General features: G+C 36.9%; 1 protein-coding gene across 1 annotated transcript in view; it reads right to left on the bottom strand.

Annotated features, from left to right (window-relative positions):
• LOC129232460 (A disintegrin and metalloproteinase with thrombospondin motifs 16-like) overlaps positions 1 to 15589 on the bottom strand; it is a 135119-nt gene that overhangs the window by 75228 nt on the left and 44302 nt on the right. The window contains exons 3-4 of the mRNA XM_054866605.1: positions 5769 to 6073; positions 2601 to 2687 (exon numbers count right to left, since the gene is read on the bottom strand). Of these exons, the coding sequence (XP_054722580.1) occupies positions 2601 to 2687; positions 5769 to 6073 (392 nt within the window). The remainder of the gene's footprint in view (positions 1 to 2600; positions 2688 to 5768; positions 6074 to 15589) is intronic.

The following is a 15589-nucleotide window of genomic DNA, read 5'->3' as shown; positions in this document are numbered from 1 at the left end:
CCCCCCCCCCCGCAATAAAAATATGAAGTCCAAAAGCTGACGAAAACTTAAGAAAAATCGCCAAATTTAGCAATAACAATAGGAAAATGTTGGAATTAGACGGTCTTTTTTCGCGCGTTTTACTTCCTTATACAAAAAAGGAAGTATTGTATCCGCGAAAAAAATTTCACTCAAAAATCGACCTTAATTTCCATTTTGCTCACCCAGAATGAATGTTGAATTTTTTTTTCGACCCGACCACAAGTGCATATATACCTAAGAACCTGTAGACGCCCGAAATATCCATTTTGACGATCCCCGAGTTAATTACCACGAGTTTTCTCATGACGGCTGTATGTTTGGCAAAAATGTATGTTTGGCATTTTTTTAAAAAAATTTGGTTTTAATTTGGCCTCTATTGGTGATATTTAGAGAGTTAACTATTGAATCACATTAAAATTGCCAATAATGGGGAAATGACATCAAATTGGTGTAAAAAGAAGTCATGCTCGTTTTTTTTTTTTTTTTTTATGTTTTTCTTTTAGCGGAAACCAAGTAAGCGAGCTGGAAGAATAAAAGTAACGTACAATAGATGTCTAAGATGTAAAGAAATGAAAAATTAAAAATTTGCAGTTACTGTCCTTTACTTGCACACGGCTGTATCGTATTTCAGCATTATTGTACAAGCTTGCTTATTTGGTTTCAGCTGAAAATAAAGCACAAAAAAAAAAGGAAAAAAAAATTAACTTGAATTCGGAAATTTTGAATTCAAATTACGGTTTTCGCAATCACGAACTGCGACATGACCCTGCACATTGGGGGCTATTGTTCCTAGAAACGGCTCCTGTCCCCCCAAGCCTGCCCCTCCTCCTGGGCGGTTACGTGTGTATAGTAGTTGTGTGCGTAGACATGTGTGTATGCACGTAGGCATGAGTGTATTCACGTAGGCGTGTGTGTATGTGTGTAAAGGCTTATGTATGAGCGTGTGTGTGTGTATGTATAAGCGTGAGTGTGTGTAGGACGCCACCGACTAGGAGAAGCGGATTCCAGGATTCAGTGCTCAGAGCCGCGCCTGCAGATGACGGTGGGCGGTGGTGCTGCAAAGGCCCCTGGTCCACGCTGAAAAAAGAACCAAACGCCAAAAACGGTCAAATGAGAACAATAAGCAATCGTGATTGCTCAAAAAACCTTATGACTCCAACATTTCTCTGAGCATGGTATCCAAAATGCGTTTCTTCAAAAACTCAGTTCTGCAGATATTGCGCTTTACCGTTGCACGGCAGTACATATTATAGATCTTTGTATCATCTTGTACGGTTTGAGCTATAGCTATAATACACACGGACATAATATGTAATTCAAGAACTTGTTGAGTTGCTCTAACTTCGCTGCCAACAAGAAAAAATCCTGAATAATTCCTCTATTCTAGTACTAATAGCTTAAGCGCCAAATTTTCGATTTCTTTATCTTTCTTCAAAAAGCTTTTTACAGCAATGGGAGTAAAGCATTCAAACAAGTTTCTGTCAGGTTTATGAACCGCAGAAATATTTCTATAGGTAATTATGTAGTTGCATCGATTTAAAGATATAAATTTAGCTAATTACACTAGTTCATCCAATCTGAAATTTCTATTTATCAAATTCTCCTCAATTTGTTCCAAATAAATATTTTTTGAGTTACTTGCACTGACAAATTTTTGCATGCTTGAATTTGTGAGATTTCAGATTGATGAATTCTGTTTCTCTTTCAACCTTTCTTTCCTTTTTTTTTCCTTTTCTTCCTTTTACGAAATAAAAGAAGTATTGTATTCGCGCGTGAAGAAATTTTCCCCGAAAAATCAACCTTTAATTCCATTTTGCTCGCTCCCGAATGAATATTGAGGTTTTTTTTTTTCAACCCGACCACACGTGAACATATGCCTAAAAACACCCGAGTAGACACCCGAAACATCCATTTTGATGATACCCGAATTAATTACGAGTTTTCTCGTGACGTCCGTATGTACACATGTATGTGCGTATGTATCTCGTATAAGTCATTAACGGTATGTCCTAGAACGTTGAAATTTGGTATGTAGACTCCTAGTGGAGTCAAGTTGTGCACCTCCTTTTTTGGATGCATTCGGATGTTCCTAAGGGGGTCTTTTACACTTTTTTGGGGTAAAATTATTGCTAATTTCATTGCAAATTCAAGGCTGCTATAATTTGGCAAACACTTGGCAATATATCGCCACGCTTTTGGTCGCCAAGTTTTGTCGCCAACTTGGCGACAAATTTGGCGTTTTTTTAAAAATCTGGTTTTTATTTAGCCATATTTAGAAAGTTAACCATTGAATCACATTAAAACTGCCAATATTGGGAGAATTTATCTGTATAAGTATATATACATTTAAAGTGTTTCTTTGCTTACTCCAAGGTACTATTTTCATTAAATTGGCGCAAAAGGAAGTCATGTGATACACACATCAGCTCGTTTTTTTTTTTTTTTTTTTTTTTTTGTATCCTGTGCTCTTCGTTCTTCATGCTTGTTTTTTGTTGTAATTGTTCATAATCTGCTGTAACTGTTCATAATCGTGCTGTAATGGGATTCGACTGTATTTGAAAAAGTCGATATCGTCTTACCTGTGGCTGCGTCTTTAAGGTTTCCATTAGCACCAAGCGAATTTCGGGCGATTTCCCTAAAGACGAATGTTGAAATAATCTTTGCACCTGCGTGAAAATAATTAGTGTTTAAATTAAAATAACAGAATTAAAAAAAATACTTAACACTTTTCATAATGCACTCAAAAGGTTCATCAAAACTCATTTTGAGTTCAGACTCATGGAAGGCTTTCAATAAATTTTTTTCTAAATCCTAATTTATATCAGCACATATCAGGGATACTAGTTCTAAACCTTGTCACTAACCAAGGGAGTAATACACCCACCATTTGTACTGCTTATCTGCAAATTTTTAATTGTTCATTTACTAATTAAAGATCCAGCCACTGGCATACAGCCAAGAGGTTTGTCGTTTTCTTGCAGTGGTCCTCGTCCTCTTCAATCGGCCTTGGCTCCATTCCGTAGTGAACATTTAAAGTGTTAAGTTTTTAAACGGGGAGAAGATATTCTCTCCTTGTTCCTGATCCCTTTTTGCAAGTCCTGCTCATCTTTTTGTTTCAATTGGTTCCTCATAAAGGCAGCTGCGTGATGAGCAGAATCTCATTTGTCGTTTTCTTGCAGTGGTCCTCGTCCTCTTCAATCGGCCGTGGCTAAATTCCGTTGTGGACATTTAAAGTGTTTAAAGTTTTTAAACGGGGAGAAGATATCCTCTCCTTGTTCGTGTTCCCTTTCTGCAAGTCCTGCTTATCTTCTTGTTTCTATTGGCTCCTCATAAAGGCAGCTGCGTGATGAAAGCAGAATCTCATTTGTCGTTTTCTTGCAGTGGTCCTCGTCCTCTTCAATCGGCCGTGGCTCCATTCCGTAGTGGACATTTAAAGTGTTTAAAGTTTTTAAACGGGGAGAAGATATTCTCTCCTTGTTCCTGTTCCCTTAAGGAAAGTCCTGTTCATCTTCTTGCTTGTGTTGGTTCCTCATAAAGGCAGCTGCGCGATGAGCAGAATCTCATTTGTCGTTTTCTTGCAGTGGCCCTCGTCCTTTTCAATCGGCCGTGGCTCTATTCCGTAGTGGATATTTAAAATTTTTAAATGGGGAGAAGATATCCTCTCCTTCTTCCTGCACCCTTTCTGCAAGTCCTGCTTATCTTCTTGCTTGTATTGGCTCCTCATAAAGGCTGCTGTGGCGATGAGCAGGATCTTATCTACGAGGATCTAGCGTGTCGGGATCTTTTGAACCTGACAAGGCTGACCTGGTGTAGACTTCGCTACACCAGGGGGACAGGTAACGACAACACAACATAATTAAGATCAAAGTATCGCGAACTTTTTTTTTATTCCGTGGATCCCATGACAGTTTTATCTCTCTTTCGTAGAACCCCTATTAAGGGCTAGTTTCAAACTAACGCAATGTAATGCTTGCGTTTAAGCATTTGTAAACAAAAAGAAAATATTGGTTATGTTTATCCCAAAGTGTTTAAATCACAAATGGATATTGAATGCAGAAAAACGAAATACTTTTTTATATTTAAAAAGAGAAATAAAAAACTTTATTTCAATTACTTTAAAGCAACACTTGAAACTTATGTTAAAGAAGTTCGTTTTCTGTCATTTAAAATCTGGAATTCCTGCTATATAAGTAAGTATTATGTAAGTACGTCGTTAAAAAAATGTATTTGGTTCGCAGGGGTTCCTAAACTTTTCCGTCTCGCGGCACCTTCGAAGAATTGAAATTATCACGCGGTATACTAGTTCATCCCTTTTATGTATCTATATTGATATCGTAGAAACTTCGCGGTATCCTTGATCTCTTTCTGTGGTAACCTATGGTGTCGTGGCTCTCTCTTTGGTGCCCTCTCTCTAAAACGATGTAACACCAGCTGCACCCTCTTAAGTGCACCAATTGGCTTCCTATGGCATCCCAATAGCATCTTTAAAGGTGGCATTTGGTTCGTATGGCATTCTTTGGCACTTCTATGAGCCAGTTGGCTCCCTCTGGTACCTTTAAGAGTGCCATGGGTAGCCTTGTAGAATTTGAATGATAACTTCTTTGGATGGATCTAAGGTCGTGACCTTTATTTTCCTCTCGTGTATCCCCATTTTTTTTCTTTCGTTGACATGGACCCCTTGGAGATCGGCTTGGACCCCAGGAGGTCCATGTGGACCACTGAGTGGTTTGGTAACCACTGATTTAGATATGCAGTCGAACTCCAATGTACCGAACCTGGGATATAGCGATCCCCCTGTTATAGCGAACCTTTTAAATCGTCCGAACTGAAGTCCAATGTCATTAATACAGTTTCAGATACTTGTAGCGATCCTCAAATGCTGCAGAATCGGCTATAACGATCCAAAAATTTCTAATATTTTAAGATTTTCTGGTAAAAATGTGAGAAAGACGTCCTATCATTCGTAAACAAACCTGATCTAAAAAGTGGATTTATTTCAACCGAATTTTTTGGACAGAGTTTTTGACTTTGAACATGTACAAAGAAGTGTCGTATGAGCTTTGGTATTTTTTTAATAATTCAAAAGCCTTTGACGAGAACAATTTGACTGTATACTAGTCTTCTGATATTGATGAAAAAAAAAATAGTCCTTGACCCTTCAATTTTGCTCAAAGACTGTTTTGAACGTTTTTTTTCGCAACCAACATTTATAGACCAACATATTTTTGATTTTCTTCGATAGGTGACTAAAAGCTTGCAACCAAAAATAACACCTTTCTTACATGCATAGATTTTTTTAAAAGGGTAATTTTTTATAGTTAGCTTGTTACTGATAACAATATGATCAATAAATTTTACTTACTAATGAAAGATACTTCTATGATGACTATCGCGTAATTAAGAATATCTTAGCGAATTGGGATTTTTCTTTTTTTGAAAAATCGGATATAGCGAACCCCCGGCTATAGCGCTCTCTTAAGTCGGTCAGTTGAGGATTCGTTATAGCGGGTTTTGACTGTATATACTCGCCGCATTCATCATGGTGAGGACAAACGTCGTCAATTGCCGATCCGTGTCAGTCGGAAACGTCCTCCGCATTTGATCGTAAAGGTTTTAATCGATGAAGACTAAACGAATTCGGACTTTTCTTTTTTTGAAAAATCGGATACAGCGAACCCCCGGCTATAGCGATCTCTGAAGTCAATCAAATGAGGGTTCGTTATAGCGAGTTTTGACTGTATACTCACAGCATTCATCATGGTGAGGACAAATGTCGTCAATTGCCGATCCGTGTCAGCCGGAAACGTCCTCCGCATTTGATCGTAAAGAGCTTGATCGATGAAAACTGCCGTTTCGATCACGGATTTCCCATTGGCTTCTGCAGTTCCGGTGGTGGCCCGGCGCCTCCTATCCAGTGTCGTTGCTTTGGTGACGGTCAGCTTTTTGGTGACAGTGTCCTGCAACCTCTGCTCTGGGGCCATGACTTCGACCAGAGCTTCCTCAGAGTTGTCCGTTTCGTTGTTGACGGACCAGTGCTTGTTCTTTCGTAAAGCTGTAAATAATTGCAACGAGTCAAGAAGTAAAATTGTCGTGTGGAAAGAATAAATAGGAGAAAATTATTGCATACATGACAACATTGTCAGAACTACAGGTGCATATGGCACCTAATAGGGCAAAACGTTGTAGTACCAGCGGCACCTCTTAAGAGTGTCAATTTGCTCCCTTATAGCATCCTTAAAGGTGGCATTTGGCTCCACATAAGCTGAAAACCTCTAAGTGACAGTTGGTTCCCTCTGGTACTCTGTACCCTTAATTGTGCCATGGGTGGCAAAATGGCTACCTTAAGGAGTGCCCCCTCTGGTACTACAGCGTTTCACCCTAAAAGGCACCAGCTCACAGGTAGTAAATAGTAGTTAGATTGAAGCACTCAAAGTAGAATCGATGTTTATACCATAGTCAAATTTAGAAATCTCCAGCAAAAAGGTACAAAAGTTAGAACAACACATGGATCAGTCAGTTGGGCTATAAAACTTTATAAATTCCAAAGAAAAGACAAAAGCTTAAGATAAAAAGTAAACTAATTATCAAAACTGACAGGAGGAATAAAAAAACTGTTAAGCTGCAATGCAACATATTAGAAGACATGCCGTGTAACTAATGGAAGGAGAATTAGAAGCCGACTGTCAGTTTTTTGACCACCAACAGGAAACTTTAGAATATACATTAGATTTGGAGTACAACTCCTTACCTATGCAAAGCACTCCTAAATCTTTGAGATACGTTATAAATACGGAAGACGCAAGTAATAAGCACTTTGAAAACCTTAACTTTCGAGGGCAAAAAAAAGAGTAAACCTGCGAAAATATATCTCTGGATGATAGAGATAAGTTTTGAAACCAAGTAATGATCATCCTTTCCACCTCGAGGCAACAAAAACTTGCTTTGACCTGTAGTAACAGTATATTCAATACATTACCGCCCAATAGCCAGGGCTAAAGCAGAAATACATGAAATACACCGCCAGCTCAGTCATTTCCAGCCGAGGACTGCAGTTTCGTGCTTATTATCACTCGTCAGCCCGGCATAGGAAGTGACTGTCGCTGGAGATGGAAAACCTCTTAAGGAAGCCAAGAGTGCCAAACAAACTGGTAACTAATACAGAATTAGCGCAGACCAGACGAGTGACCGAAGGAATGGTTCGGTTCAACTCGAGGATTGAAGGCAAGGCATGGTATGGTATATTCAGTACATTACCCCCCAATAGCCAGGGCTAAAGCAGAAATACATGAAATACACCGCCACCTCAGTCATTTCCAGCCGAGGACTGCAGTTTCGTGCTCATTAGCACTCATCAGCCTGGCATAGGAAAGTGACTGTATGCGGTGTATTTCATGTATTTCTGCTTTAGCCCTGACTAATGGGCGGCAATTTACTGAATATACCATGCCTTGCCTTCAATCTTCGAGTTGAACCGAACCATTGCTTCGATCACTCGTCTGGTCTGCGCTAATTCTATATTAGCTACCAGTTTGTTTGGCAATCTTGGCTTCCTTAAGAGGTTTTCCATCGCCAGCTCAGTCACTTTCCTTTGCCGGGCTGATGAGTGCTAATAAGCACGAAACTGCAGTCCCCGGCTGGAAATGACTGAGCTGGCGGTGTATTTCATGTAGTAACAGTGTAAAAAAAAAGAATAAGATGTTTTTATTAAGATGAAGGTGATATGATAAGAATTTTTTAGTAGTAGAAGTTGAATAAGATAGATGTAAATAATGTAAATAATCTCAAATAAATGTGTTTTTTAATTCAAGCTTTTTCCTTCAAGAACGTCATCAACTTTTAGTATATTACTGTGTAGATAATTGACTCAAATTAAGTGGAAAAACTGTTACGAGACGGTAACACTCGGTGTGACTGAGATGCCTGTGCTTGATTCCTTCAAACTACGTAGGTCAGTCAGAAAGTTAGTTGCACTTCTTCGTAAATCTGTTCCAAGACAATTTTGATGAAACTCTGTGGCAATACTTCAGACATGTACCTTTATCGTGTGACATAGCGGCTTCCCCAAGGCAAGTTTAGTTTGTCCGATAATCAGTCGCAAACATGTCTCGACAGCTGCAAGTAGCGTCCAAATTGGAAATGCGTGCAGTTATTCGATTTTGTGGGCAAAAAAGTGCAACTGCTCTGAAATTTTTGGGCAGTAGCATGAAGTGTATGGTGAAAATGCAATGTTACATTAAGCTGTCGTGAAATGGTGCGACATGTTTGAGAATGGACGTACATATATAGACGACGCTGAGCGCGAGAGAAGACCAAGTTTAGGTGGGAAGTGTGGCATCACCTTCCCAAGCCCCCAAACCTTCCACCTCCTGACTTCGATTTTTTTTGGTCCCATAAAACAAGAACTTTCAAAACGATGATGCCATTCGGATGACGAAGTGAAAGCTGCAACCCAACAATGGTTATCGAACATTGGACGGGATTTCTTTGCAGAAGGCATCGAAAAACTTGTATCACGCCTGAGCAAGTGCTTAAATAATGGAAGTGGTTACTTTAAAAAGTAGATTTTGATTGGAACTTTAAGATAACAATAAAGTTATTGCAAAATTTCAATCCTTTTTTTGTTTTCTTGAGAAGTGCAACTAACTTTCTGACTGACCCTCGTACATGCTTACTTATCACTTACAAGATCAATACTGGAGTATGGGTTTCCTACTCATTCATGCGCTCCACAACTAATCCACAGAAATTGAAAAAGGCTGCTCGAACGACAATGCATTATATCAGGGGGATCTTCAGCTTTTAGATATGCAAAAAGACATTTATTTGGTCAAATACTATGACCATCTGATTAGTTTCGGCCGTCAGAATCGTACTGCGGAGTTCATTCAGATATAGCATAATAATCAAAAGTCAAAAAAAAAAAAAAAATGCCCGTTAAGCCTAGCAGCCTAACTGGATATAATTGACAAAAACGTGGAAGGTTAAAACAAGGAGGTTTGACCCTTAAGACCAAAATTAATCAACTCCTCTGTTTAATTAACAGGGATGCTTTTTCATACTGAAGGCTTTTGGACTGCACATTTTGGACTTCCTCAAATTCACCCGTGATGGCTTAGAGATCCTCAATTGCTTGTGGATTACTTTTTCTAATTTATGACCGCATGCACCTAAAGCCCTGGATCCTATAATAATCCTATAAGTCTATCTAGGGCTTTACATAAACCAAGTCTCGCTGATGCTAGACCTATGAGACAGCAACAACAGTGGACATGGAACAAATGCGAAAAATAAATAATTTCTTGTACTCCGTAAAGATAATTAGGAAAATGATGTAAAACTCATACAGATGATATTTTTCAAAAATGCATTATATATATATATATATATATATATATATATATATATATATATATATAAACAGCAGCCCAAACCCGGAAAGTAAATGGAACAAAAAATTAACGTTAAGTCATATGAATTAAAAACTTATTGAGATACCAAAATAAATTCTTAGAAACTTTTCAAATGATATAAAGTCAACAATTCAGCAAAGATTATGGAATAAACCAGCAAATTGAATCACAGCAATGTTGAGCAGTGAAAAACAAAAATTTGCGCAATTGCTGCTTTTCACACAACATTTTTGTCAATTAAAATAACAAAACATTCGGAATGCTTTAGATATAACTTAATTTTTTTATTTACTAACAGAACAAGATACAATGTTCACCCTTGTTTTATTTCACACTTCAAATAAAATCAACTTTTTCACTCAGATCATTTCTTATTTGTTGCGCTGTTCTGTTCATTTTGCAATTACTCAAATTGGTTAGTACGTACAAGATTATCAACTACAAAAGAAAATTACCACTTTTTTGTTACTCGTTATTTTTTAAGTTTTTGGAATTTAATTTTATGGTTATTTTTTTTTTAAATCATGATAAAAAAAATTTATTCTGTACTTACCATGTGGGCAGAACGTATCCGGTGACGTCTCTCTTCTCACGATCACGTGGGGGTTTCGAAACTTTTTGGCCAATTTTCTTGATGAATGAACCGGAAGTGGATGAATTGTGTAACTGGTTCCAGAAGCTTCGATGTATCCTCGCTGTAAAAACAGTGCATTAAATTTCACTCAAAACTTAAAACGAAAACTTTTGCTTTCTATAGATTTAAAAATGTTTTCAAATCACGTCTTAGCGTAACGGCACCAGTAGTAGACATGCTTAAGACATCGCCCTCAAGTTAACTCCATTTTCTGAGCCTTTTGATGGATTTAGACTTTTAAAACTATTTTTCTCTCATGCAACTACATCTCATCCAACGTTTAGCTGCTTCTGAATCCTCTAAATAAGTTAGTTCTATTTTTATTTGTTCCATTTCGAAAATTGGAGATTGGTTTCTCCTTTTTAATTTAGTGTTTGTGTCGTCAAACTGTGATTTTGTCCTCTTCTTGTTAACCAAGGTTATTGTCAACCTATTGTTTTATCCATTTAAACGTTTTTAACATATACATGTTCTTCACTACTTATTTTAAAGTACTGAAGTTTAATACTTTTTACCTCAAAACAAGTTTACTTTTACAATATCATGACTTCATATAAATAATATTACATAAAGAAAACGTTTGGCGCAGTATAGTCCTCAAGGGCTCTTGTGCCATTAAAATTAAATAAACCAACCAACCAACCATTCCGAAAAAACGTCCAATCCCCAGTAACAGACACTGACAATTCTGATGTCATCCAGTAACAGATAGGACGAGGAAAGGATGAGTAAAGGACAGAATTCTCGTTTTCTCTTCAAAACGTGCAAAAGTCCTTTATTTTTAGAACTAAAGCCTCATTAAATTCAAATAAACATGAAACACCAGCTGACCAAGTGGTGGCCGTTCATAATCTTCCTCCACTGCTTGTAAATATCAACTGGCTCTTGAAATTCACTCGGACAGCATTAGATGGTTACATCGTGTTCATGGGTCAGCAACATCAGTTTTTCCCGCCTAAAATTCTTATTATTAAAATCCAAACTTACGACTGTCTGTTACTAGACCCTTTTCTGTCTCTGGTGCCGTTACCCTATATGAAATTAATTTTACTGAATTTTTTAAAACTTTTTTTCTACTAAAAAGCTACACTTTTTTTGAGCAATCACAAATTGCTAATTATCTTCACTTGACTAAAATGTCAGACTTGCATGACGACAGTTGTTCTTAAGATTTAAGATTTATTTAAAGCGCGAAATTTTATTCGTCATAGCTAAACATCGGCAGCGGTTTGATTCTATTCATGGTTTTTAGGGCTTCACTAAAGCAAGCTTTACATTAAAAAACTTTTTTTTGTAAAGCAACATTTTTTTTACAAAAAAAAAAAAAAAAAAAAAAGCTTTACATTAAAAAAACTTTTTTTTTTAAAAGCAACATTTTTTTTGTAAAGCAACATTTTTTTACAAAAAAAAAAAAAAAACTTTACACTAAAAAAAAACTTTTTTTGTAAAGCAACATTTTTTTCATAAAAAAAAAGTATTTATCGATGAACTTAAACATCAAAACTTCATCTAAATACAAAGTTTCCAGATTAATAACTCTCATCATTCAAGGTGGATAAGAAATGAAAACACATAACGTTACACGTTGAAAATAACGTGTATACTAAGCTTACGTTCGACGAGCACGACCGGTAGCGACCGATTAGTTAATCACGTGACAGCTAATGATCACGTGCTCCAGTCAAGCAATCAACTGCTTAAAATGGTAACCGATGCGGTAACCGGTTGATCATAGAACGCTGCGGTTAGTAACCGGTTACTTACCAGTCGACCGATGAGGTTCGTCGAACGCAAGGCTTGTGTACCATTAGAAATCCGACAAAAAATATAAACTTTATTACCGTTTACTAATCACCATTTCTTTTTTATCAATATCCATTGTATTAACCTATTACAGAAAATCACCAGTCATAATTTATGACGGGTGAACATTTCATGGCCATATCTATTCCATTTGCAGAAACAAGCAACCCAGCCAGTAGGGCCCTCTCACAATTCGTGATTGTGAGAAACTAATTTGAATTCAATATTACATATATATTTTAATTTGTTTTTTAATGTCTTTTCCTAAATAGAAACTTTTTTTTTACCAACAAATGAATTTTTGAGCAATCACGATTGCTTATTGTTCTCACTTGACTGTTTTGATGTCCTTTGATTTTATTTTCCCACCGCCACCCTCCGCACCATCACCGTCGACCGGCTCCTCATGATGCTGCTCCTCTAGCGAAAGCCGTCTCCAGGTTGCATCCATATCCTACACACACGCGCATACATACACAACAACACGCACGCACGCACACATACACCTACACACATACACAAACACATTCACCTACAAACACATACACACACGCACGCACACACGCACGCACACACGCACGCACACATACACCTACACACATACACAAACACATACACACACCTACACATACACACACCTACACATACAGACACACAAACACATACACAGAACTACCCCACACACTTATGACAGCACACAGACACAAACACACATGCCTACACACACATACACATACCCTCTACACACACATAACCCCTACACACAAACACACACGCCTACATACACACACTCGTGATTGCGAAAAACATAATTTGAACTCAAGATGTCAAAATTCAAATTAATTTTCTTTTTTCTGATTTCATCTGAGTTTAAATAAAATATTGAAGTCATACTGACCACGCCATCACATAGATTCAAAGCTGCCACACTGTCCTTGTGTGCGATGGACCGTCCATGGTAAAAGCAGTCCTCTTTGCTCTTCAAGTGAGGGTTGAGTTGCATTTGGAGTAGGAACTTTTGGTCGAACGTCCTCAAAGGGAGCGTCACGTGATTTCTTTGGTCAACTGTTCTGTTGTGTGCATGAGAATAATGAATGATGGGTGATTCTATGATGTCAATATGATCAGTATCTGTAAAAAGAAATATGATGAATAATGAATGGTTGGTGATTCTATGATGTCAATATGATCAGTTTCTGTAAAAAGAAATATGATGAATAATGAATGGTTGGTGATTCTATGATGTCAATATGAGCAGTTTCTGTACCCAGAAATGTGATGAATAATGAATGATTATTGATTCTATGAAGTCAATATGAGCAGTATCTGTAAACAGAAATATGATGAATAATGAATGGTTGGTGATTCTATGATGTTAGTATGAGCAGCATCTGTACACAGAAATATGATGAATAATGAATGGTTGGTGATTCTATGATGTCAATATGAGCAGCATCTGTACACAGAAATATGATGAATAATGAATGATTGGTAATTCTATGATGTCAATATGAGCAGTTTCTGTACACAGAAATATGATGAATAATGAATGATTGGTGATTCTATGATGTGAATATGAGCAGTTTCTGTACACAGAAATATGATAAATAATGAATGATTGGTGATTCTATGATGTCAATATGAGCAGTATCTGTAAATAGGAATATGATGAATAATGAACGGTTGGTGATTCTATGATCTCAATATGAGCAGTATCTGTAAACAAAAATGCAAATATTAACTTCATGTTTTTTTGCAATGGAGTCGTTTCCGAAATTTTAAAAGCATTTTTTATTTTAATTTTTTTGAAAGAGCATGCTTAAAAATATAGAATCTGTCCATTTTTAAAATAATTTAACATTTAATATGTTTAAAAAATATTTTTAATCGGTGCATAGATTTCATTTCATTTTTGACGCTTCTGCACAAGACGTCAAAAGTGATGAAATGACATTCACTGATGCCATTAGCTCAGAGCGCAATAATTTAATTCGCATCTTTATTCGCATGTACTCTTCGGTGTATGCCAATCTGAAGATTATAAGAAATTCAGCAGCTCTTTACCAGTAATGTCTCTACATCAGAGCCACGCTAACGTAATTCCAAAAATGACGATTTTCATAAAAATTCAGGAAACTTTCATATTAAATATTACTGTGAAATGGAGCGTTTCCGGTACAGAAAAGAATTACAGTAAATTACATCGAAAAAAAAAAAACGATTGCAGATAACACCGTATTTCCCCTCAGTCTATGTTATCCAACTGGTATGGTGAGCGGCAAAACCGCTTGCCAAAGCGAAGATCCCGAGATCAAACTTATGACTCGCATGGTTTCGTTTCTTTTTTTAGTTCTTGGTTATTCAATCGTAAAATTTTACATTAAAATAGAATTTTACGGTAAAAGTTACTTTCAGCATGGATGCTAGTAACTTTTACCGCAAAATTTCATATTTTTTTTATTCAATCGTAAAATTTTACATTAAAATAGAATTTTACGGTAAAAGTTACTTTCAGCATGGATGCTAGTAACTTTTACCGCAAAATTTCATATTTTTTTTATTCAATCGTAAAATTTTACATTAAAATAGAATTTTACGGTAAAAGTTACTTTCAGCATGGATGCTAGTAACTTTTACCGCAAAATTTCATATTTTTTTCAAAGTGTACCTCGCATCGTAAGTAGACTCTTATTCCGCGATGAACCAAAAAAAAAAGTAATTTGTTTTTTAAACCGTTATAATTATTTAGTATCGTAAAAGGAGCTCAAATACCAAACTTTGTATGCAACTCTAATAACAACAATTTCAAAAATGACGAAAAAGTACTAAAATTTTAACATATCGCGTGTTAAAATGGCTTCGACTACGTGATATTCAATTTTGAAACATTAAAATATTCATCAAATCAACAAGTGTGTGCTCATTTTTGAGGTATTTGTGCTCATTTTTGAATAGGTAATAATCTCTAAACTGAGTACTATGTACTCATTTTTGAGTATGAAATAATTCAGCACACTATTTGAAAACATGGGTTCTCATACTTAAAACAAAAGATCTCAAGAAAATTTGAAAGCATGATTGTACTCATTTTTGAAAACTTCATTTTTCTCAGTGAATAGACAAACGATTTTACCGTCTCCTGCAAAGTAGTGATGGTTGATGTGACTTTGTTACATTGGTTCTGAGTGCGGATAACGTAGAGAGAATTGCGTAATTGCCATCAATGCGAACGTACCCAAACTTTGACCATTCGAAAAAAACGTCGGATCCTCCCTCCACCATTTGTTTCCGCGCTCTTCTTATTCTAATTGGGAGGGCCGTGAAATTGAAAGCCCCCGAAAGTCGGTCAGGTCCCCATTCTCGTTCCACAAGTCCCGTTTCCACACCCAGAGTTTAATGGCGGGAAACGTGGGGGAACAAAAGAAATGTCAATGGCGATGTCACTCGGCGCTAGAATCGGAAAACAAAGATGGGAGGATCGTTTTGAAACTGTGACACCGACAGTGGGCAATGGGTCAGACAGGACGTTTGTTACTTCCTTTTACAAAAAAGGAAGTATTGTATTCGCGAAAAAAAATTTCACTCAAAAATCGGCCTTCATTTCCATTTTGCTCACCCCGAATGAATGTTGAGTTTATTTTTCAACCCGGACCACACGTGGATATATGCCTAGGAACGTACAGACACCCGAAATATCCATTTTGACGATCCCCGAGTTAAT

Source organism: Uloborus diversus, unplaced genomic scaffold (assembly GCF_026930045.1).
Source record: "Uloborus diversus isolate 005 unplaced genomic scaffold, Udiv.v.3.1 scaffold_12, whole genome shotgun sequence".
In the NCBI taxonomy this organism is placed as follows: Eukaryota; Metazoa; Arthropoda; class Arachnida; order Araneae; family Uloboridae; genus Uloborus; species Uloborus diversus.
Note: the sequence above shows the minus strand (reverse complement) of the source record. Positions and strands in the feature narration are given on the sequence as shown.